Raw genomic sequence first — 25124 nt, forward strand, 5'->3', positions numbered from 1 at the left:
AGTGATGAATTTTAAGGTAAAAATCAAATAAAAAATCAACTGTCCCTCATTTTAAGGACAACCCTGTCATGTGACCTGAACTCTCGTTTTAACATGGTGAAACTACTCCTGAAGACACATTGAACATCTAATAGTCAAATCATAGTGAGCTGGTTCTATTCTTTTTTCCCATTTTCTGGTGTTTTGTGGTTGAAAACTTAAAAGGGGTGAGCATAACACGTCAACCCTCCTACCTATAGACACGCTAAAATGTTTTCACAATAAATATACAAATTGTCAAGCTTGCATTCGATTGCCCCTCCCTGTTGCACACAACAAGCTTCCATTCCCCTTCACAGGAGATTTATGGCTGATTTCAGATGAAGTCGTCAACACTGTTACTTTATTTGGCACTTACTGAAGTATGTTTTTAAATTTAACCTCTTCAGATGAGAAAGCCATCTGTTTTTTTGTTAGGTATGAACATGTGCTCTTTTTGACAGAATGTTAAAATTAGGTGAAGTTACACTACTCAAAAGGCACCTAATTGGTGGAATGACCGACGGGCTGTCTTCGTCTTTGTTCATGAGCACATATGAATAAACTGAGACCACAGACAGACAGCTGTAGAGATACATTTTAATGTATAACAAAAGGGTTACCAAGGTTAAGCATTACGTCATTAATTTGAACAAAACACAGGTTAAAAATGGTGAGCAATGAGCATGACAGTGGATTGGGCAGTAAGTGGAAACATGTCCTCTAGTGCAAGGCAAATGGGAGTATAGCTGAAGAATGGACTACCCACAACACAATCAATCACAATTCAATGCCCTTAGGGTACAGTACATTTAGCCTCGAATGACAACTCTATGCACAATTAAGAGAAGATAGCTATGCCAGTTACACATTATGGCACATTGAATGGGTAAGTTGTAACATAAGGAAGAAGGAGGTATCAGCTTGCTATGTTTGAGTGTAACAGTGACAGTGTGACATGTAAACAAGGATATGCAAAACCAAGGAGTGAAGCACAAACAAAATCCTCTAAATACTCTTTTCGCACTACTGAGCCAAACTTAATCAAGCTGTATTGGAACTGGCCTGGTTACGTATACACCATAGTTGCTGGAATGACGCTCGAAAGGACAGAGTGAAAAGAAAATATCTGTGCCAGCACAGTACAGTTCCGCTAGGCCATATAGTGTGAATCAGGCATTTGTAAGCGCAGACGCAACGGGATGACACAGTAGCATACCTAGGAATCTGACAGCATGACTTAACAAGGGATGGACTCAAACACATCTGAGGAGAACTTAAACAGCAAACATTCACAAGACGGCAAAAAGGCATACTCTAACACATACTGTGTACAAAATACATGACACCAAACAAAAAAACAACTTCCTGATGGCAAGCTTGATTGATCCTTGATTATGGCAGAGATCCAATTTGAGTTATGTCACTCGGTGTTAGTGTAATACATTTGTTTTGTTTTTTTACTTTAAAAATCATGGAGGAACCCTCCAGGTGACTTTCAATGTGGCATGCTACAATCCCCCACTACTAGTAAGACAATCTTAAGCAGAGCATATTCATCCCCGTCTACGTACATACTGCACATCATGCTTCGTTTTCATTTTGGCCCGAATAGTTATTGATTTAAATAAAGTGTTAGAATTGTAAGGAGTGTACTCTGCAGACTTCTCTACTGCTACTCTGTTTCAGTACAATGGATGCACATAAAACATTTTGAGTCCTTCATGTGTGTGTTTTACTGTTGTTTTACCGATATGTCGTATCTCTGTTCGTTGCCTGACTAGAAAGTGCCGAAAAAACATAAAGCTATATGTGCAACATGTCAGTATTACAAATGGAGTGCTCTTTTCGATCAAGACAATTCACAATAGAACAAAGCAAATCGGCGGCCTTCCTATGGACCAGCAAAACCGACCGAACCTGCCACTGTTATAAGAGAGAGCTAAACAAAAACTGTATTTGGCAACTTTGCTAAAGTTGTGTATCCAACATTAGTATCTTTCAGCCTAGTCTTGCAGTTAGTCAGTTAGTGTAAACATAATTTGGCGACTCCACGCATCGTCGCAGCAGTACAGTTAGTATATAGAGCTGCATTTCATTTTGTCTCAGTATGCTCCATCCAATGTCATCATCATTCATTTGGCTTTAACCCTAGCCAGGTTAAACTGAACGGATAAAACAATGGTGAGTGCAGTGTTCCGTCTGGCTACTTCAACCCTTCCATAACAATCCACTTTGATCGACCTGACGGGTTGAAATCAAACGATGCAATTGAACGGGTTTCAGTGTGCTTCTCTGAGGCATTCAGACCATGAAAGGATGGATTTGAATGGATTCTCAACAGGCTAAACATCTGAATGAGTGTTGATGCTCAGAGTTGAGAGAAGTTAGGCTTGAGCCATGGCTACAGTTTCAGGAGTCACACAGACCGAGTCAAAGCTGTGTCCGACACCAACACAGTCCAAGAGACACAGTCATCATTTACGGTCACAGGAAAGAGGAACAGTCTTAATTGGGGTTGGTGGGTGCTTTGGAGGGGAGACGGTATTCAGAATTGACAGCATTGGGAACATTAGAGGAACAGTCACTATTAGAACCCGTAGGGTAAAGGGAACAGTCTCTGACGAGATCACCACCAGCTGACCACAGGCTGTGGAGTGGTCTCTGACACACAGACATGTCTCCTCGGTCTGGTTGCAAGATCAAGTGGGTGTGTTTGTGTGTGTGTGTGTTGGCTGTGGGTTAGGATAACTCTGGGTTATCCTCAGAGAGCTGAGTGGGATACTCCTGTCTGTACATGAAAGTGAGAAGAAACAGTGCCACGTCGTGTGAACACCAATAGGCAGTGTGAGAGGTCACCGCCGACCAATAGCGGCTCTCCACCATGCCCTCTCGCAGTTCAAAGTCAATACGCCTCTCCAACTCCACTGTAACACACAGAAAGACAAAGAGTTTCACAACAAACACACACACAAAACACGCACTTTAAATACTAGCCATAGATACGGGGACAAAGCAGTTACAAAATGCAATAGTGAAACCTCTGTCAAAAGGGCATAGTGCGTAGTCAAATTCACTGCTGGCTTTCGAAAACAATATGAGGGAGCAGGGTCCAATACATTTTTCATATACTTAAAAATAATTACGATGTGCTTGATTTAGCCTGCCTAGCATGAGTTTGCACTTTTGGTTATGACACCGGTTTGGTTCTTTGGCTGTCCCCCCCATAGAATAACCCTTTGAATAACCTATCTAGGTTCCAGGTAGAACCCTTTCCACAGAGGGTTGTACATGGAACCCAAAATAGTTCTACCTGGAACCAAAAAGAGTTCCCCTCGGGGTACAGCCAAAGAATACCCTTTGGAACTGTACTACAGGGCAGAGTTTATAGATTTCTTCCTTCCAATTAGTTTTTCCTGGCCACTGTGCTCTTGCTTCTGTCTTTGCTTGGGTCTAGGGCCGGGTTACTGTAAAAGCACCTTGTGACAACTGCTGATGTAAAACGGGCTTTACAGACACATTTGACTGACTGACTGATTGTCCCTGTCAAGCTAAATCAAGCACACCTAAACAATTTCGTATAAAATATTTGCAATGCATAATTGATCCAGGTCTGTGGGGAGCACTAAGGTAGATGCTTCGGTTGAATAGATCTGGTATAGGGATACGTACATGTGGTGTTGTCCAGGATAGCCGAGGTGGAACGAGACATGGAGTGCTCTATTTCTCTCGTCTCTTCGACTACCGCTAACTTCTCCACTAACTCCGCAGCCACGCCCTCCTCCCCTGACACGGCATTATCCACCTCCAAGACCCCGCCCTCTGAGTCGGAAGGCTCCTCCTCCACGCCGCCCACGTGACCACTTGAGCGCGAGAAGCGGGAGAAGAAGATCCCGCCGATGCCTTTGCCGAGACTTGCCGCGCCTGCCGAGACAGAGAGCACACAGCGAAACTCAAAGACAGACAAGCACACATGCACACACTCACGATCACATGGCACAGCACAGGACAACACATAAGTCTACTAACTTCTCACAGATATAGGCAGGAAAACAAGGGAACATTTATACTGTACCTATCACACCCATTGATTTACATAATTGCATTAGACTTGGTCCTATACTGCAAAGTGTTCTGTAAAAATACTATCTAATCATGAATGAAGGAAATCCTTTATTCATTGGTTCTATAGTGTCAATCCCTGTGACAACACTTAATGTCTCTCCATTGATTTGTTGAGCCTGGGTTTTCTGGACAGTGGTTCTGTGCTTGGCTTGCTGCTACATCAGCTATGCAATCTACTTCTGTTTCAGCGAGCAAAAATTAGGTATTTCCACAGAATAAAAAAATTATTACACACACACAGATATATATATATATATCTTAATGCGTAGGTCTGTCCTTGACTAAAGCCAAACAGCCCACTCTCTCTACTATAAAATAACAAAATAAGCCAATTTCAGGAAAGACCAAAGTAAAAAACACCAACAAGATCAACAAAGAGCAAAGTCTAAAAAGAAAGGAGATAAAAATGAAGAATCCACCACTGAAAGTCCCTATGTCTCTCCCTTCCTCCCCCGTCACTCATTCTCTCTCTCACCCATAATACTGGCTTTCCCCAAGTTCGTAATGGACTCTCCGTAGTGTCTTCGGGCCTGAGGGGGGGAGGTACAGGGGCTAGGGAGGCTCTCTGTGTCCGAGACAGATGCACTTTCCTTCAGTGCAGGGTTGAGAAGCGTGGGACGGATCTGGTCGTATGGAGTCGGGCTACTTGTGTTATACCTGTAGATCCCGGTCACAATACAATACATGTCATTCACAAACACTGATTCATACAAAACTGCTCCAAGGGTGCTGCTCTGCTGCCGATTCTGTGCTGTCCCAATATATATGTGTGTGTGTGTGTGTGTACTGACTGTGATCTATTCTACTCAAAATAAAATACTAAATCCACTACTCACCAGTGTATTTGGACAGGTGAAATGTTACTGTAGTTCTTTAAGATTAGGGGCTCCAATCGGTACGCCTGAAAATACAGCCATAGGCATCATTAAGCACTTCCATCATGCCATCAGCAATCTCAGAACCGGAACCCAAAACCAAATCGTATGTACACTATCTAGCCAGCCACTTGATTTGACTCTGGAAGCACAAACGGAAACAGCAGGTATGTTTCCACCCCTACCAAAGCCCTTCCTGAGCCCCTTTCCCTTCCAATCCTTTACGGATCTGCTACAGTATACCATCAGTGACTGACTGAATGACTGAATGACTCTACTGTCTGGTTCAGTTGGTTGGCTCACCACAGGGTCGGTAGGATGAAAGACGTTGAAGAGACGTTGGCAGATGGATTTGGGTAAGATGTGATCCTGGGTCACGTTGTTCCCCGGTCGGATCCCTCGCAACGCCAAGAACACGGCCAGGGGAGAACCCATGCAAAAGAAGTTCTCCACCTATAACAAAATAAAAGACACAGAGAAAATCAGAGGGGAACCGCGGTTAAATCCATGGCTCAATCTATCTGTCATAACAATTAGAAGGAATGAAATATGGAATTTGTCACCTTAAATTTCAAGGCTGAAGAAGAGCCTTCAGATGATGGGGATTGCAAACCAGCAAACTGATTTTCCAAATCCCGTAACCTTTAGACATGAATGCAACACCAATATTATCACACAACCGTAAATGAAACATAAACATTCAACACTGGGGACAAATGGTGGTGGGATCTGGGTCGTATTCAACAGGAAACACCATAGCAAAAAAAAATCCTACAGAAAATGAGTTGGAAAGTTGAAGTAATCCCTCCCTGTTTGAGCCAGTTTTTCCCCCATTTGGTGCCTAATGAATTTGACCCTGGCCAGGGCCGTGAACAGACGTTTCAGGGAGATAAAAGAATAAATTAAAATTCTTTCATAATTCATACACAACATGACTAAAAGTATGTGAACACCTGCTCGTCGAACATCTTATTCCAAAAGCATGGGCATTAATATGGAGTTGGTCCCCCCTTTGCCACTGTAACAGCCTCCACTCTTCTGGGAAGGCTTTACACTAGATGTTGGAACATTGCTGTGGGGTCTTGCTTCTATTCAGCCGCAAGAGCATTAGTGAGGTCAGACACTGATGTCGGGTGTGGCTCGCAGTCTGTGTTCCAATTCATCCCAAAGTTCTTCCACACCGATCTCAACAAACCATTTCTGTATGGATCTCACATTGTGCACGGGGGCATTGTCATGCTGAAACAGGAAAAGGCCTTCCCAAAACTGTTGCCACGAAGTTGGAACCAACAGAATTGTCTAGAATGTCATTGTATGCTGTAGCATTAAGATTTCCCTTCACTGGAACTAAAGGGCTAAGCCCAAAACATGAAAAACAACCCCAGATCATTATTCCTCCTCCACCAAACTTTGGCATTGCGCATGGTGATCTTAGGCTTGTGCGCGACTGCTCGGCCATGGAAACCTATTTCATGAAGCTCCCGACGAACAGTTCTTGGTTCTGACGTTGCTTCCAGAGGCAGTTTGGAACTCAGTAGTGAGTGTTGCAACCAAGAACAGATGGTTTTTTTAATGTGCTACGCCCTTCAGCACTCGGTGGTCCCGTTCTGTGAGCTTGTCCGGCGTACCACTTCGCGGCAGAGCCATTGTTGCTCCTAGACTTCACAATAACAGCACTTACAGTTGACCGGGGCAGCTCTAGCAGGGCAGAAATTTGCTGAACTGACTTTCTGGAAAGGTGGCACTCTATGGCGGTGCCACGTTGAAAGCCACTGAGCTCGTCAGGAAGGCCGTTCTACTGCCAAAGTATGTCTATAGAGATTGCGTGGCTGTGTGCTCGATTTGATACACCTGTCAGCAACGGGTGTGGCTGAATTTGCCGAATCCACTAATTTGAATGGGTGTCCATATTCTTTTTTACATTTTTTATATATAGTGTATCTCGGGAAAGGCCTATTTACTTCTAAAACAACACACTCTCTCATCATCACAAATTGTAAGCAAGCGAGTTACATTCCCTCTTAAAGACATGAATACCATCGGGAAAATCGGGTGATCATTGATGTTGATGACTGATGTAAATCTACAAGTTAGCTAGCTCAATTTATTTTACTGATTGTGATTTACCTCTTTATGTCTTTCTGCCTCTATCTGCTGCGGCTATCAGCCAACCAGACCAAATATTGATGATGATATAGGCTTAAGCAAGTGTTAACAAGTGTTAATACAATTTTATGCTGCTGTGGCAGTACATGTTGTTTTTTGTACTATTTAAAGTGAATTATTTTACAAAGACAACAAACACGTTAACAACACCACAACAGTATGAATCATAATATCCATAAAACCTAATGGTCAAACAGAGAAATGGGTCCAATCGTTTTTCCACCATACATTTTTCCCACAGGGGATTTCAGAAACACAAAATAATGGGTCTGTGTTTTGTGTGAGCTTACTATGGCGTGACGTTTTAAAAACCGTGTAAATCTGTCTCGGACAACGTGGCGTTTACCAATATATTTGCTTGTATTTTACACCCAACAAATGAAATGCTAATTAGCTGCTAATGTGGCTATCATAAAGAACGAAAAATGCCATGGTGATCTGGACGAGACTGCTGAATTGAGGCAAAGGTAAGAATCTCTAGATTAACTATCTAATGTTAGCTAACTGTAGTAATGAATAAATTGTCTAAATTCCTTTACATTTACGCGTCAGCAAAGGTGCCAGCTAAAGATGACGTGCTTGCAGGGATTTGTAGTCTTGCATGATGTCTACTTTGATGCTAATTAGCATTTTCGAATCTGAGAGTAAATAGAGACGAATATATAGATAAAAGTCACCTTGTCCGAGAGATTTACATGGTTATCAAAAAGTCACACCAGGGTAAGCCTACACAAAACACAGCCCTTATTTTAAGTGTATCTAACATCCCCTGTGGGAAAAATGAATGGTGGAAAAATAATTGGAACCATTCGCGTTTGACGGTTAGGTTTTATGGGTATTATATGACACCTCTGTGGGGCTCTATAAAGAGGGGGTATGGCCTGGGTCCTATCAGGACACACAGGGCACCCAGCGGGTACTGCCAAAGCACGCCCAGCATCCGGTGTGCAAACGACTCAAGCCTGGGGTGGGGGTGATACTGTTGGCAGTACTGTTGAGATATAAACTAGGTAGCTAGCTACAAACGCTTGACCTGGGATCGCATCTCTCAAGCCATGCATGTTTGGATACTGGGAGCGCACGTGCTCCGTACACGGCAGCTCAACAAGCACAACCAACGGACGGGTTGGGGGGTGGCAAACTTGACGACGACTTGCGGGCAGTGGGTTCCAAACAACAATGACAAAACAAAATAATATTTTTGGGGGAGGGGAAATTAGAGCCTGGCCCTGGCTATTGAGTGTCTACCTACCTGAGTCGTGTGAGTCTCAGCTCCTCTTGTAGGTGACGTTCCTGATAGCTTGACCAGCACTCTTGCATCTCTTTTGGGTCCGGCGATAGTTCTTCATGATGGAAGCGTACGGGGTCCCAGCCTGTCATGATGTCGAAGGTTATGACACAACCCAGGGAGTGGGACACGATGGACACCTTGCCACTCTCCTCAAACTCGGGGTTCCGCATGCAGAAGAGTGTGTATAGACGATTCAGCTCCTGAGTTAGACCCCTAGTGATCTACAGACACACGAAGCATGACGGATTACATTTGTGTATTAGGCTGCAACTGCAAATTGGTAGATATTAGAATTTGAGATTGAGTGTATGCGTGTATGTTGTAAAATATGCATGGGACATGCAGACAAGTGTGTGTGTGTGTGTGTCTAGACACATGGCATGCGAAAGTGGACACTATCATATGTCTACTGTATGTTTATTTGACTCACAGTGACCAGTGGGCCCCTATAGTTGTCTACTCTACAGACATACATACAGCGGTGGCTGGTGGCACCAAACATGGGGAGGAGGGGCTCATAGGATTTATGGTATTTTATTTGGAATGTTAATGAATGGGTGGTGCCATTAACTAAGAGAGTCTTACCTCGTCTCTGTACAGAGGGCTGGTGTAGTACATGATGTCCATAGCACTGCTGTTGAGCATGTCTCTGAGTCCTCGAACTTTATCTGGAGTGATGGAGTCCACGGTGTCTGCAACCATCACACAACCACACACACACACACACCAAGTCACCTACAAAGACATTTCAGTCCCTCCGGTATGTCAAACAGTGGGACTACAAGTAAAATGACCTATCTATACACACTAATAGCTGATGTTACTACTTAAAGGGATATTTTATTTCACCTTTATGTATACAGGTCTGTCTCATTGCAAGAGAGACAAGACAAGAAAAAGATACACATACACATACGATAAAAACCGGACTCTGCACCCTGCCATCTATGCTACCATGACGTTTATTGGCGACAACGTTTCTCGACCACTCAGGTCTTCAATAGGTCACAAAGTAGGTGTGGCCAAACTGGCCAGACATACCTCCATCCAGGCACAGTTTGGACCTCCACTCCACAGGAAGGAACTCCACATGCTCTGTGGAACGATCGGAGAAATGCTTCTCCTCCATCTTCCTAGCAGCGTCCCTCATCCTGTAGACGAGTAAAGGCACAGAAGCAGATGCGCATAAACAAACGTTACACTACCAAGAATGTTTGGTCATATATTCTAGGAATACCCTCTTCATGAAGCTTTATGAACGCATTACTATTGCACAACATAGCTGTGAATAAGTGATCATAAACAATGGTGCCGCGACAGCTTTAGATTGAATCGTCCAGGTCCAATCGTTGGTATCCCTTCTCCCACTCTGCTCGCTTTCCGTACAATAATACTAGATTATAAACATATGAGATTGTATAAAACTCTATGGCAGGTTCTGATAGGGTTTTATACAGTATTATAACAGAGCTCATTGTTCCTGTAACTCACATGCTTGTGTTCCTGATGATGCGGCCCTCATCCATCTTCTGGCCAATCCCATGCACCACAAAGACAATGTGTGTTGTTTCGGGCGGTGTGTCTTCGGGCGCTGCCTCCTCCACATAGCCCCGATGGAGACGCGTCCCACTACTGCCAGCTGAGGAGGACACAGGGGAATTATACCAGTTATTATATAGAACACTGTAAATGTAGTTTTATACAGTACAGAAACACAGTATTTGAGCAAATCCCACAAAAGATTGCTAGTTCTTTCTGTCAAAATTGATGTTTTTACTCAGGATCATTATGAGATGAAAAAAAATAGACATGCTTATGACAAGGCTTATAATGCATTATAACCATAGGTGCACAATTGTACCTGCAGGCTTTAAGTTAGATGTTATACACCTCGTTATAGGCAGTGAAACACAGAGGATTCTTATTTCACCTCAGTGGGGATACAAACCTTTGGAGAAGCCCAGTCTCTGGGTGACAGTGCGTGCGATCTTGGAGGTGGTGGCATCACTGTAGAGATACACCTCATCCACACTGTGCCAGTCCACATGGCTTCGGCTCAGTTTCAAACTGTGGATCGCTGTAAGAATCAAGAGGGAAATTAATTAACATAGACCTAATAACCTCCTTCCGTTAATGTGAATTAAGTCTCCAGTGACTTTTGTAGAAATCCCACTTCCATACACCGCTTGCATGCACTCAATCAAGGGTCGTGTTCAGTAGGTAATAAAACGGAAGAAAATTGTCCAGATATGAAATTGTCCAATAAGAATCGCTTGTTTTTGTTTTCTGCGGAAGTTCTAGCCATGTTATTTTCTTTCCTTATTCAAAGCGTTTGTTTTTGGGCCCAGAACCGGTGTGTGTTGTTCATCTATATCATTCACATAGAATGTGACACAATACACCCTTCATCAACACTGTCACGCCAGACGCCCCACATGGCACGCCCCCGTCCCACTTGCCATTGAGTCCATCCACTTTACAGTCCTTGCTGTCCACTGCGGTGGTCACCACCTCGGTGGCAGTCTCGTAGATCTCCCTCATCTGGTGGCCACGAAAACGGGCCAGGTGCTCCAGCTCGATGAGGTCACTCTCGTCCTCCTCCAGAGGAAGCCACGTGCCGTCGATGAACCACTGGCCCCTCATCACAGGAATACGGTCCTGCTCTGTGGACAAAGAGGTTGCGATGTATGGTCATGTCGGTCCATTCCTGTATTGAATGAGCAGGTATTGAATGAGCAGTAGGCTAACTTTGCTCTATGCGCGGACAGATGTGGGACTGTTATGACATGCTTATTGAATAGGAATGGTATCAGTGTGATAAAACCAGGATTAACAAGACAAATAGCACGAGAGAGAGAAACATCTATAGTGATAAGAATAGGCTACTCACGGTTCCAGTAGACGGGGTAACATTCTTTCTCTTTGACATCCACTTCATAGAGACCCCCTCTGACGCAAACAGCCTCAACGTTGACACTTATGGAATCCAGGTCGATGTCATCCGTCTCGTATCCTCCCTCCCCTCCACCTTCCCCTTCTCCTGTTGCCGGATCCGCCTGAACAGCTCCCCCCTCCGCCACATCCTCCGGTTGGGCCTCGGACCCCATGGCTGACCCACTGGGGTTCTCTGGTTCGGTGGCATGATTGAGACATTTCTCCTTGCAGGGGTTTAGTTCACATAATTTGCGGTAAATTACTTCAATTTTCAAAGAGTCGTGTCCAACAAATGGCTTCCAGGTTTTCTTGTCCTCTTTGTAGAACCATCGCACTTCCTCGGGTCCCAGCTCCGTGACGACCTCCCCGCGGTGTCTGGAACTGTTGGAGCGGTTCCGCTTCTTTGTAGTCACACTCCCATCACTTTCGGTGTACTTCAGGTCGTTTGTGATGTCCAAATAGCCTGTCCCTGAGTCGGGGAGAGAGTGATAGCCCGAGTAAGTTTCCTCCACTAGGCCCAATAACATGCCGTCTTGAGATAAACGGTGATCGCCTCGCAACAGCGGAGGCAAGTGCATTTCCAAGCCGGACTGGACCGAGTCCATGTCCCCGTGTATAGTCTCTCCCATCGGTTCCTCGTAGCAGGACACAAACACATCATTGGCCATATCCCAGTCATTGCTGCTCACGGAATTATTATCCGAGCTCAGTCGACGGGTAGTCGGCTTAATGTCCTTAAAATTGCTCATCACTTGACAAAAAAATCAACAGCTTGTTCCCTAAAAAACAATATGGCCTACGTTCTCAAACGTATTTATTTCTGCGCCTCTTGTTGACCTTTGATTGACAGTCATAGGTCCAGGACTAACGGTTTCCAAACCTCCTCCTTGATTATTGTAAATGCCACCATCTTTGAGCCGGTTCATCCACTCAGTACCCAGATACAGGCTACCAAATTGGAGACTTTTTGAAATTGCTGATAGATATCCTACTATTCAGAGACCCAGTTTGTCACTGCCAGTAGGTTTACCTGTTCACTTATTCTATTCGCATGCCTATCTGCGACTTGCTTACAACATAATTACAATGGTAGACTACGTGCTCCTCCTCCCAAATGCGCGAAAAGATTGCGCATGAAAGGCAGATTGTGCACTGGCCACCGTAGTTGAAAGACGGAAGTAACTGCTTTGAAGTATACGAATATTGTTTTCTCCACGGGTTTAATCATAAATTGGTTTATTTATCTTCAGCCAAGATTTAAAAATGGCAGCGGTGTTTCTAATTACGTTGTATGAATATTCTCCATTATTTTACATTACTGTCATATCGTTATGTTTCGTTGTTACCGCCGCCATGGTCCTCGGCTGGTAGGTTCCTGTCAAATTGCCTTGTTATGACAACAACAACATTAGGCTGTTATTATTGAATGGAATGATTATTTTAGCCTACAAATAAAGTTGTCAGCTATCTGTACTTACATTAAGCAATCGGCCCTGTTTATATTTTGTTCAGTAAATCACACGAGACTGTGTTATTTGCGGTAATAAATATTGCAAACGGCGATGGTCATTTGACATCACGGCAATGCTACGTTGACACATCACGTGACAGCATACAGAGTGATAAATGTTGCAATGTTAGGCACGCACGAAAATGTTTAATTTTTTTATCTATTAGGATCCCCATTAGCCGACGGCAATGGCAATAGCTAGTCTTATTAGGCTGCGACCCATAACGAAAAATACATTACAGACAAAATACTTTGCAATGTACATATATTTAAAAATATTCACATGTGGGGGTGTGTGTATCTGTCAGTTACACATGCATGTCAGTACATACACACAACAAGTAAAATGAAACTTTGTAGCGTTAGTGCTATCCGGGAACCTTGGAACGGCTCTTACCCTAACTATAACCATTACCTAACCTTTAACCATTTTAAAAGTCAACTGCAATGGGGTAAAGTCAGAGTTGGGACGTCCCAAGGACCCTGGATAGCATGGACCTTGGATACACCTGGCATTCGGGAAAGTTAATCAAAGTGTCATTGCCTCAGAAAAAAATACAGTACCTGGTATTGTATTTACTGAAACATGGACTGTTCTGCACAGTTGTCTACTTGTTTTATTATAACATGTGTTTGTTTTTTAAATAGCCATTTACAATGTTCTACATGCATTTCTTTACATCACAAGGTAGGCTATTAGAGAGCTTTCTTTATAAGCAGAAATTGTTTTATAAACTTTTATCAATTTGGTGTGCACGCAATATCAAGTTGTTATACTTTAGGCTACTTCACTTATCTTGTCTGATCTCTTATACACACAACATAATGAAATATTCAGATTTTCTGTCCTTATGTTCCACCATATCTCCCATAGGTTTGGTTTCGATGTCCCAGTGATTCTCCGCAGCTCTGATGAGACTGAGTCAGTCGTGCCTGTCCCAGAGAAGAGGATGGTTCAGGTGACCAACCCCTTTGCCCTAGAGATGGGGTCCTCTGGGGTGGCCTCTGTGACTGGTGAGAGAGCATGCAAAGACAGTTATTATGCAACAAACCACACATAGAGCCATTTTCCGGGACCCAGATTAAGCCTCCAGGGCCTAAAAGCTATTTCAATGGTGATTTTGAAAAAATGACCTGTATAGCATAGTGTGTTGTATTAGGCCTTTGCCCACACTATGTTATTGGTGTGCCAGCATGAATGATGCATGAATCTAGATTGTATAAACTGTGTGGTTCAAGCCCTGAATGCTGATTGGCTGACAGCCATGGTATATCAGACTGTATACCATGGGTATGACAAAACATTTGTTTTTCCTGCTCTAATTAAGTTGGTAACCAGTTTATAATAGCAATAAGGCATCTCAGGGGTTTGTGATATATGGCCAATATACCACAGCTAAGGGCTGCATCCAGGCACTCCACGTTGTGTCATACTTTAGAACAGCTTTTAGCTGTGGTATATTGGCCATATACCACACCTCCTCGGGCCTTATTGCTTAAATATACCACATTTTCGTATTGAGTGGTTAACCAGGGAAATATACAACTAGTACTGCATCCATGCCAATTTCCTCAACGCCCATCTGACTGCCACTTTGAATCATTCATTGTTTACCTCTTTCCAGAGGGTGTGTCCCTGCTTCCATGCTGCCTGGAGCCTTGTGTGCTGAGTTGTTACTGGGGTTGTGGTGTCCATGCCCTACAGGGGGCGCTACAGTCCCACCAACACGGCCCCAGTAAGCTCGCCACGCCACATCTGTTCCAGGAAGCTCTGCACTTCCAGTACCATCACTGCCAAAGCTTCCAGTATCCTCACAGGCGATAATTGTATAATCGGTATCGTTGTTGTTAGTATAAGGATGGTCTTATGATGTGTTCTTCATTTTTACTCTTAGTATTATCTATCCTGTTGTCTAGTCACTTTACTCTGCCTCTATGTACATACAGTGTCTAACTCAAATACCTCATACTCCTTCCTGCACATTGATCTGGTACTGGTACTCCCTGTATATAGCTTCATTCTTATGTATTTTATTCCTCTTGTGTTACTTTTTAAAATTAATTGTTTTTACTCTGCATCGTTGGGAAAGGGTTGTGACAAATCACATTTGATATCCGATATTCAGGTTCTAGAAGATATTATTTGCTCATGTTTGTCTTTTATGAAATATTGCACATTAATGCATGTTTCATTGATGTATGATATGTCATATTTCATCATCATATTTAGTTGTGGCACTAAGGTTGAGGATAGACGGATGGAGTGCATGCAAGGCTAAAATGACATGTCTTTCAGTTCAGTTTCATCCTGCATGTATTTTACCCCTTAACCAAAGGCTCAGTATCAGTGGAGAGGACAGAGAGGAGCATTATACCAAGATGCCAGCCAATCTGGGGATCACTGATTTCGGGCTTATGCCACGGGAACGCTACCACATAGTGGCTGTCCTCACACTGGCCGAATCTGAAGCAAGGGACACGTACAACATTGTTAGTGTGACAGTCTTGGTAATACTTGGAACATCGTCACATGGGGCCAGTTTCGTGGACACAAATTAAACCTAGTCCCAGAACATGCTCAACGGCGAATTCCCACTGAAAGGGTTTTTATGTCCAGGACCAATCTATGTCCGGGAAGTTCAATCACTTCAATCTGTATTATCCTAGGGGTAATGATGCAATCCACACCCCGATATAAGGTGTGCTCGTTAGGTTTAAAGTTACCATCTTGGCATGGGCGTAGTCCTGGGATGTGACACTCATTATCCCTCATTGTTCCTCTCGCTCAGGTCGCCAGCGTCACAGTGGTTCACGTTCCAGATGACAAATACAGCCTGTCGGCACGGATCCTGTTTCAGTATCTCCTCACGGCACAAGGGAACATGTATGAGTTGAAGGTACGGCTTTATTTTTTGTTAATTCATCATTTATTTCTCCAGTCTCATTGACGTAGCAGGAATGTCTTGTTCAAGGTAATGGACAAGGGCTCAGTGAGGTTACAGTAGCCTATCATTACTTTTTTCAGATTTTTGGTTGTGTTCTAATATCCATACTAGCGTGCCGTTTAGAATGCAGGCCAATGTGCCAATACATTGCTTCCTACGTGATGTGCTATTGTAGTTATTTGAACAGAGTATTCACTGTTAAGAGCAAGTCTGATGCTAGCAGTTAACATCCTTACAAATGTAATGTTATCTGCTCCAGCCACTATTTATGTCAGCCGAGAGCAAGGGGTTGTCGGAGGCGACTGACCCCGACCGTAGCACAGAGGCACCACCAGAATCACAGAAAATAGAACCCGGAAAGGAGATGCCAGGAATAGAAGATGAAGAGGATTGGTCAGAGGAGGGAAAAGGAAAAGATTGTGTGGTGTGTCAGAATGCACCTGTTAACCGCGTCCTGCTGCCCTGCCGGCACGCCTGTGTGTGTGACGGCTGTGTCCATCGCTTCCAACACTGCCCCATATGCAGAGCTTTCGTATTAGAGTCCTTTGCCCTGTTCCAGCAGACCCATATGGAGGAGATAGAGGAAGAATGAACTGTAATGTAGCAGGTCAATATTACCAGTATTTAACAATATGAACGTAGTAATGTAGCTCTACAGGCTACTGATAGGAAGGAATGGTGTCCAAAAAGTCCATGCTGATTGTCACAATGGGTGCTGTTCCAACAGATACATGAGTACAATTTCAACAGAATCAAAGTGTTTACCGAATGGATGATATGGTTTCACATTGAGGTGTGTTTTATTGGACATTTCTAACTGTTTTATATGGCTGTGTGAGCATATGAACCACATTTTATCACGTTGAGTTTATCGAGGTGCAAACTACTTGTACTATTTGTAAATGTAGAAATGGAAAACCTAATATTTTTGATGTGCAATGTATAGAGAATGTATTGTTTTTGTCAATATACCATACTGTGAGGTGTTTTTTCTTTTGACCCTTAAAATCATGGACAAAGTTATGAATTGCATCTTTATGAAAATCACAAAGAAATCAAAACTGGCATCACAGCTTCCCCAAGGTTTAAAAGGCAGCAAAAAAAAAAAAAATAGGACAATCAGTGTGAAATATCAATGTTTTAATGTGACATATTCCTTTGATTTTACAGATACAGGTGCTCCAATGGCAAGAATATTTGTTTTGTTAATATAACCCAAAATACTGGGCCAGTGGGCATACATTTCACACTATGGAGTGGAGACAGAGACATTAATGTATCCATTTCCAATATCTATAACTGTTTTGAGGTCACTTCTTGGCAACTCTGTATATAAATGGTACACTAATTAGAACAGACACCGCCCCCAAGAAGCTTTTCTGCATCACACAAAAAGTTAAACCGCAAAAGCAAACCCCATCCCAGCCTCTCTTTCTCATCTACTTTCCATTTTCACATATAGGAATACTGATATAGGCATTTATATGGGCTTGTAGTCCAGTTTGGATTCAAGCTTCTTTGAGTCGGCAACCTTGCGAACCGCCTTCATGAAATCTTCTTGAGTGACGTACTCGTGATCGGTACGGATCGCAAACATACCTGGAAGATGGAAAGGAACGAGACTTAGAGCATGAACAGCAGGTTGGGTTCAGGACAATAACAGCTATGTTCAGATAGGTTTCCCGGACACAGATTAAGACTAGTTGTACCAGTCGTGGCCAAAAGTTTCACAAAGTCTGCTGCCTCAGTTTGTATGATGGCAATTTGCATATACTCCAGAATGTTATGAAGAGTGAGCAGATTAATTGCAAAGTCCCTATTTGTCATGCAAATTAACTGAATCCCCCAAAACAGCCCTGCCATGTCAGTGGTTCTCTTATTAACACAGGTGTAAGTGTTGACGAAGACAAGGCTGGAGATCACTCTGTCATGCTGATTGAGTTCAAATAACAGACTGGAAGCTTCAAAAGGAGGGTGGTGCTTGGAATCATTGTTCTTCTGTCAACCATGGTTACCTGCAAGGAAACACGTGCCATCATTGCTTTGCACAAAAAGGGCTTCACAGGCAAGGATATTGCTGCCAGTAAGATTGCATCTAAATCCACCATTTATCGGATCATCAAGAACTTCAAGGAGAGAACTCCAGCAAGCGCCAGGACTGTTTCCTAAAGTTGATTCAGCTGCGGGATCGGGGCACCACCAGTACAGAGCTTGCTCAGGAATGGCAGCAGGCAGGTGAGTGCATCTGCACGCACAGTGAGGCAAAGACTTTTGGAGGATGGCCTGGTGTCAAAAAGGGCAGCAAAGAAGCCACTTCTCTCCAGGAAAAACATCAGGGAGAGACTGAGAATCTCTGCAAAAGGTACAGAGATTGGACTGTTGAGGACTGGGGTTAAGTCATTTTCTCTGATGAATCCTCTTTCCGATTGTTTGGGGGATATCAGGAAAAAAGCTTGTCCGGAGAAGACAAGGCAAGCACTACCATCAGTCCTGTGTCAACAGCAAAGCATCCTGAGACCATTCATGTATGGGGTTGCATCTCAGCCAAGGGAGTGGGCTCACTCACAACTTCGCCTAAGAACACAGCCATGAATAAAGAATGGTACCAACACATCCTCTGAGAGCAACTTCTCCCAACCAACCAGGAACAGTTTGGTGACGAACAATGCCTTTTCCAGCATGATGGAGCACCTTGCCATAAGGCAAAAGTGATAACTAAGTGGCTTGGGGAACAAAACATCGATATTTTGGGTCCATGGCCAGGAAACTCCCCAGCTCAGTTCCCATTAAGAACTTGTGGTCAATCCTCAAGAGGCAGGTGGACAAACAAAACCACCCAAATTCTGACAAACCCCAAGCATTGATTATGCAAGAATTGGCTGCCATCAGTCAGGATGTGGCCCAGAAGTTAATTGACAGCATGCCAGGGCAGATTGCAGAGGTCTTGAAAAAGGGTCAACACTGCAAATATCAACTCTTTTCATCAACTTCATGTAATTGTCAATAAAAGCCTTTGACACATGAAATACTTGTAGTTATACTTCAGTATTCCATAGTAACATCTGACAAAAAAATATCTAAAGACACTGAAGCAGCAAACTTTGTGGAAATTCATGTGTCATTCTCAAAACTTTTGGCCACAACTGTAAACTAAAAAGCATACTCAATGGAGAATCTTCATTAAAATGGCTTTTCAGTCCAGGACTAGGCTTTATTTTTAGCCGGGAAAGCCGCCCATAACGTGGGTCAGTTACCTGCTTCAGTGCACACGTTTCTCAAATCGGCTCCGTTGAAGCCGTCTGAAAGCTTCACGATCGCTTCGTAATCTAAAAATGCAAAGCGACAACACCTGTTACAAGAAGCAGTTTAACAAAATCGAAAACATGATTACACCCAAATGTGTCCCAGTCCCAGCTGTGCTAACAATCAAGACTAGTGTCTCCATAGTGTGTGAGTACACACACACACACACACACCTATTTCTCCATGTTTGGTGATGGGGCCAGAGTGGATCTTCAGGATGTCCAAGCGGGCCTGTTCATTGGGCAGCTCAATGTCTGTTGGAACAGTAGAAATAACCATGGGTCACTCATTGTTTCATACCATAGACATTCACATTTCTTTCTACTTGGTTATGATTGAGAAAGAAATGGAAGGAGATCATTGTGGCCTTATCTCCCAAAAGGAGATAAGGTCCTGCATGGCTCAGTTGGTAGAGCAATGGCACTTGAAACATCAGGTTTGTGGGTTTGATTCCCAGGACCATCAAAGAATGTATACACACATAACTAAGTCACTTAGGATAGAAGTGTCTGCTAAATGGCATATATCATTATATTACATTAAGTGGATTAAGTATGAAGGTTGCGGGATGATGATGAGAGGAGGAAGAACGTACGGATCTTGCGGTCCAGTCTGCCGGGACGCAGCAGTGCAGGGTCCAGGGTGTCAGGCCGGTTGGTGGCCATGATCATCTTGACTCTGTGCAGGGTGTCAAAGCCGTCCATTTGGTTCAGCAGCTGTGCGGTGCACAAACACACAAAAGATAAGTCGGCGAGGAGCCAACTCACAGAGAGGATTATCTGCCGTGGATCCGGGTTAACTTTAGACATCTTTCAGTAAGACCCTTCAGTACGTATTGAAATGCCAGTCAAGCTGGCTGCAAACTACACGTCACCGAGTTCTATTCCCATCTTCAACATCAGCCAGAAGATATACTGTACTGACCAAGCCACAGAACGGTCTTTCAGCAAATAAATATATTTTACAGAACCATCACTCTCATAGAAAGCAACATCTGTTGAACATTATCCATTCTATGTAACATATATCTAAGAGTTATGGCCTCCCATTTTACCTCCATCAGGGTCCTCTGGATCTCTCTGTCAGCTGACGTGCCCTCTGAGAACCTTCGGCCACCTTGTAGAGAAAAAAAGTTTTTAACTTACAACACATTCAACATTCCCAGACACTGCACGCAATGCTAAGCAAAGGGAGAAGGAATAGATATGGCATCAGGGCTCAGGATGCTTAGCCTGGTCCCAGATCTGGTTTTGCTGTATAGCCAACTCCTTTGGTTGACAATGACTACAGCAATTGGCTTTACAGCTCAAACTGATCTGGGACCAGGCTCCAGGTGAGGATGCTCACCGATGGCGTCGATCTCGTCCATGAAGATGATGCAGGGCTGGTGGTCCCTGGCATAGTTGAACATCTCCCTGATGAGCCTGGCGCTCTCTCCAATGTACTTATCCACAATGGAGCTGGACACAACCTGCAGCAACCGGTGCAAAGAAGACAGGACATGCTAAGCATCAGCCATGTTGTTCAAAGAATAGTGAATACAGCCCGAAGGGCCAGTGGAGGAAAACAAAGTGTTGCCTATTACTCACCTTGAGGAAGTTACAGTCCATCTGACTGGCTACAGCTCTTGCCAGAAGGGTCTTTCCGGTGCCTAATGAAAAGTGCATAAAGGAAATCGATGAATAAACCCTCAGGACCTCAGTGACATAACCAGCATTACTTGGGGTGAATCTCAAGTCTTTCCTTGGTTCGCCGCATCCTTTATTCCTAGACCTCCTCAAGACGCATTGGAGAAGAAGGTCTGAGGGGAGGGACCTCAGATCTTTTGATGCAATGTGTTTTGAGATGTAGGTCAAGGAATCCAGGACATGAGGAATCAATTTAAAGTCTACATCAAAATCCTGCTAGTGACTCACCTGGAGGTCCGTAGAGCAGGCAGCCCTTTGGAGGGATAATCCCCACCCTCAGGAAAAGCTCTGGGTTGGTCAGGGGCAGCTCAATCACCTGACAGGGAACATAGGGGAGTGTCATATAGAACACCTGCCTGCTTCAGGGAAGCAGTACTACCTGTACTGTAGAATGTGACGTGTACCTCTCTCAGTTCACGGATCTGCTCGGCCAAGCCACCAATCTCTGAGTAGGAGATACTGCCAGGATCTTCATGGGACATGTTGTACACCAGGGGGTCGACTTCTCTGGGCAGATACCTGTAGGGTGTGTGAGCATACATGTTATCTACCATCAGGGAAAACATTTAGGCCTGACATACCTTACCATTTTGTGTCAGTACATTGTATTGACATTTGCTCAACGGGTGTGTGTCTGTATTAGGGCTGCACAATCAATCAAATTCACATTGAAATTGCTAAATTGATTTGTGCAATATCCATATCGCAAGAGATCCATATCGCATGCAACATTTTGGAACGCCAATAAGCCGCGTGTAACATCAGTTACGGTTTACTCTGTTTGTCGTCTCTCTCCCCCTCATTGCTTGTGGCTGCTTCCCACACACCAAGCCCTGTCACTCAAGCAGCACAGTTCCCCCTCCTCAAAGTTAGATTCACTATAAGTTTGCATGCTATTCTGTAAGTTAGATTCACTATAAGTTTGCATGCTGTTCTGTTAGGTCAAATGCAGTCAACACAATGCTGCTTTCCACTTCGCCTCTTAATATAAATGATTCTATTTCAATAGTTCCAACAGTTCACCCAAGTGTTTTGATCTATATCGCAATATATAAATGGTCAATTTTTTGTATTTATTTTTTTTTTTAAATCGCAATTAAAATGTTTTGCAACCCTATTGCGTGTGGGTGCAGTACCAATTACGGATGTTAACGGTTAAATGCATTTTACCGTTCATGCTTATTGGTCTATAGGTTAATTTGCATAATTTTGTGGAATGAAATTGATGAGTGTATTTTTGTTAGTCATCGTGCAGCTTATTAAAATCACACACGCACAGCATACAGAGCCTGGTTTGAGGAGCGGAATAGCCTACCACCTGTCAGACAATGCGAGAGCAGCTCCTCAAAAAGCTGGTACTGGAATGAAATGTGCTTTTGCAAGCCCAGTCATTGCGCAACAAATAACAATTCTAAATGCAATCACGTGTTAAACTGTTTTGATGGCCACGATTAAAGAGCTATTACTTGTATTTTTCAATCTCAACTCGTAATCAAAGGGCGCCTCCCATTCTTCATTCGAGTGCATAGGCTATAGTCGATGGTAGGCAGGCTATCAGCGAGTCACCCACCACTTTGCAATGTGAGCTTGTGGCAGTATAATTGTTTGAAACTGAACGTTTTACATTACTTCAAATAATGAGGCATGTCTTACTTTGCTTCAACGTAGCCTAACCATTATTCAACCACAGAAACAGAGGCAATTGTTTTATAAAGACTTCCTCATGCCATTAAGCAGCATCTCTCTCCTGTTCTATTGCTTTTCATATCAACTTTCTTTCATTGTCCAGAAGCCAAAGGCACAATCCTAATCATATTAGCAACCCATGCTAGTTGTTGCTAATAGATGCCCCGTCTTTCTACGTTTCTAACAGAGATTTTAATCTCTGTCACATATGGAATCCCTAGTGCCTACCTCATAATGGTGAGGGTGGTCATGTCCAGGGCCACTCTAGTGCCTGGTTTGAGCTGTGATTTATCCAGCTGTGTGAAAATGACAGAGAGATGAGCTCAATTACAATCATGGAGAGATGACACATTAAGTAAATAATCACTGATGAAATGTTGGTAACATGTTTTAAGACCTACTTGTCTGCGGCAGCCAACAACATAGCGGGGTCCATTGGTTGCCTTGACAATGACTGTGAAGAGAAGTAAATAATGAACATAACATGGGGTGTGTTCGTAAATTCCCTCTGGCTATTTACTCCGATTTCAGAGCACTCTCGTCTGAGTGTGCCAGAGCGTAGAATAACTGCTGAATTTAGGAACGCTCAACACTCATTGAATATGGCCGGTGTCAGTAAACGTTGGCAAAAAAGCGTAATTAAATTGTTGCCAGCAGCCCAGTTACAGTCATCAACGCTCTGGATAACATGAAAACAACCTAACCAGCTCTGCTAGGGCAGGTAAAATGGTCAGAGTGAGGTGTTCTCTCATTTGTGTCTGGAAGTAGCTAGCAAGCTAGCCAGTTGGCTTGGGTGCTTGACTACCGTTGTGAGATCAGAACTCTCTGATCAATCCTACTCCTCCGCCAGAGTGTCCAGTGTGCGCTCTGAAAGCAAACGGACAATCTGACAACGCTGAATTTACAAATGCCCAAAGTAAACTGAGGCACTCCAGAGTGAATTTACGAACGTACCCATGGCATTGTGTGTTCTTCAATGCACTCTGGAGTGCCAGAGTGAGCTCTGGGCGTTTGTACATTCAGAGCGCACACTGTACGCTCTGGCTGCGGAGTAGGGTTGACCCGAGAGTTCTGATCTCACAACTGTAGTCAACTAGCTAAAGTTGGCTAACTTGCTAGCTACTTCCAGACACAAATGAGAGAACACCTCACTCTTACCATTTTAGTCACCTTAGCAGAGGTGCTTAGGATGTTTTCATGTTGTCTAGAGCATTGATGACTAACTGTGCTGCTGGCAACAATTTTATGAATTGTTTTGGCTGACAGGTTATATTCATGGTTGTTACTCTGCTCATCAGTTATTCAGCTCTCTGGCACACACTGACTAGTGCTTTGAAATCGGAGGAGCTAACCAGAGTGAATTTACGAACACACCATAATATGTGACGTTTAAGGATGTAGCTAGGCATATAAATAGGCAATATTGCTAGGCAGTATAAATTGCAGTGATATTAGCTACAACTTACATTTCTCCTCCGTCAGCTGTTTGAGCACTTCACCCACAATCTACATAAAGTATGAAAATAATTCGCAGTTCAAATCCATTCATTAAGACACGTTTTTGTACACTATATTGCCGGTCAATAATCATGTGTGAATACACCACCTTACCTGACCAACACTTTGTAAGGCCTTCAGGTCATTTTCAGATTTTTCATATTGTTTTGTCTGTTCCTTGAGCTGTTCCCTCACTGAAAACAGAGTCAGACAGAGGATACGAATGGAATCAAGATGTGTAGCTAACGTTAGCTAGCTACAGTTAGTAAGTTAACGTTAGCTGATGTCGGTTATTGTTCTTCCATGACTTCAAGCTAAACTCGAACTAATATTGTTAGCTATCGGTCTTGGCAAATAACGTTGGCTGGTTAAACTGTTTTGCCATGGTTTAGTACAGCAAATACACTTCAATATACGGCTAGTTACAGCTGTTTTTGTAGCTAGCATTTCGCTAACGCGTTAGCCGGTTGTGAAGACCATTAATTTCTATGGACGAGTCTACTGGCACTGCATGACAAAGCGAGTTACAAGTAGCCAACAACCGCTTATCTAACTGGTTGTTGCTCATTTTAGTTAGATAACCAATTTTACGTGCATTATTCCGATCTATTGACAAAGACACGGTAATACATTACTTACACTCTTTTAAACGTCCGTCAATCTCTTTATGTTCAAGTAATCTTTTCCTGTAATCTTGAAGTCCCTTTTCTCTAGTGTCAGCCATGTTGCCTCTATGAATTATGGGGAACTGTACGACGTCAGAAGATGGGTTTTGTTTCTGTGTCATCATGCAATTTGTCCCATCTGCCACATGGGGGAGGTGTCTCCTCATACTGCTCACTGGGTGAAAATAGGACCAAGACCAAAGGACGCTCAAAAAGATGCCCTTTGACACTGAAAACAAAATCCTCTCGATCCAAAAGAAGAGTTTTGTTGGGAAATAAAATATTCCCCCTCACTTTCAAATCACAAAAACAAATCTTTCTATCTAAAAATGAATCTGGTTATGTTTAGCTTGGGTGACTTTCCCAGTGATGATGGGTCACAGATTAATAATAAGGGACTGTACGTTATTTATAATGAGGG

General features: G+C 43.4%; 3 protein-coding genes across 3 annotated transcripts; 1 reads left to right on the forward strand and 2 right to left on the reverse strand.

Moving 5' to 3' along the window:
- Positions 1-601: 601 nt before the first annotated feature.
- On the reverse strand, positions 602-12555 carry LOC135505799 (phospholipase DDHD1-like). The gene is made up of 13 exons (XM_064924939.1): positions 11366-12555; positions 10935-11138; positions 10424-10552; positions 9967-10114; positions 9517-9626; positions 9061-9167; positions 8437-8696; positions 5582-5660; positions 5322-5471; positions 4980-5044; positions 4619-4800; positions 3691-3942; positions 602-2945 (listed from the first exon to the last, which is right to left on the reverse strand). Exons 1-13 carry the CDS (start codon positions 12156-12158, stop codon positions 2761-2763), a joined length of 2664 nt encoding a protein of 887 aa, XP_064781011.1. The 5' UTR covers positions 12159-12555; the 3' UTR covers positions 602-2760.
- Positions 12555-16887, forward strand: cgrrf1 (cell growth regulator with ring finger domain 1). The gene is made up of 6 exons (XM_064924941.1): positions 12555-12776; positions 13794-13933; positions 14545-14725; positions 15262-15409; positions 15709-15816; positions 16124-16887. Exons 1-6 carry the CDS (start codon positions 12673-12675, stop codon positions 16454-16456), a joined length of 1014 nt encoding a protein of 337 aa, XP_064781013.1. The 5' UTR covers positions 12555-12672; the 3' UTR covers positions 16457-16887.
- Positions 16888-16989: 102 nt separating this feature from the next.
- psmc6 (proteasome 26S subunit, ATPase 6) lies at positions 16990-24786 on the reverse strand. The gene is made up of 14 exons (XM_064924940.1): positions 24678-24786; positions 24153-24232; positions 24008-24047; positions 22943-22995; positions 22770-22837; positions 21260-21374; positions 21084-21171; positions 20757-20818; positions 20515-20638; positions 20222-20283; positions 19763-19883; positions 19341-19421; positions 19119-19190; positions 16990-17463 (listed from the first exon to the last, which is right to left on the reverse strand). The coding sequence occupies exons 1-14, from the start codon at positions 24760-24762 to the stop codon at positions 17345-17347; spliced, it is 1170 nt and encodes a 389-aa protein (XP_064781012.1). The 5' UTR covers positions 24763-24786; the 3' UTR covers positions 16990-17344.
- Between the last annotated feature and the right edge of the window lie 338 nt (positions 24787-25124).

Source organism: Oncorhynchus masou, chromosome 19, assembly GCF_036934945.1.
Source record: "Oncorhynchus masou masou isolate Uvic2021 chromosome 19, UVic_Omas_1.1, whole genome shotgun sequence".
Classification (NCBI taxonomy): domain Eukaryota; kingdom Metazoa; phylum Chordata; class Actinopteri; order Salmoniformes; family Salmonidae; genus Oncorhynchus; species Oncorhynchus masou.

Excerpts from the sequence above, each read along its gene's own strand:
- LOC135505799 (XM_064924939.1), bottom strand. The coding sequence starts at position 12,158 with ATGAGCAATTTTAAGGACATTAAGCCGACTACCCGTCGACTGAGCTCG. Across the intron at positions 5,661-8,436 it reads CTGAGACTCACACGACTCAG|GTTACGGGATTTGGAAAATC; the intron begins GTAGGTAGACAC and ends TCATGTCTAAAG. Across the intron at positions 5,472-5,581 it reads CTTCAGCCTTGAAATTTAAG|GTGGAGAACTTCTTTTGCAT; the intron begins GTGACAAATTCC and ends ATTTTGTTATAG.
- cgrrf1 (XM_064924941.1), top strand. The coding sequence starts at position 12,673 with ATGGCAGCGGTGTTTCTAATTACGTTGTATGAATATTCTCCATTATTT. Across the intron at positions 13,934-14,544 it reads TGGGGTGGCCTCTGTGACTG|AGGGTGTGTCCCTGCTTCCA; the intron begins GTGAGAGAGCAT and ends ACCTCTTTCCAG. Across the intron at positions 15,817-16,123 it reads GGAACATGTATGAGTTGAAG|CCACTATTTATGTCAGCCGA; the intron begins GTACGGCTTTAT and ends TATCTGCTCCAG.
- psmc6 (XM_064924940.1), bottom strand. The coding sequence starts at position 24,762 with ATGGCTGACACTAGAGAAAAGGGACTTCAAGATTACAGGAAAAGATTA. Across the intron at positions 24,048-24,152 it reads CCTTACAAAGTGTTGGTCAG|ATTGTGGGTGAAGTGCTCAA; the intron begins GTAAGGTGGTGT and ends TACTTTATGTAG. Across the intron at positions 22,996-24,007 it reads ACAGCTGACGGAGGAGAAAT|TCATTGTCAAGGCAACCAAT; the intron begins GTAAGTTGTAGC and ends TTCTCTTCACAG.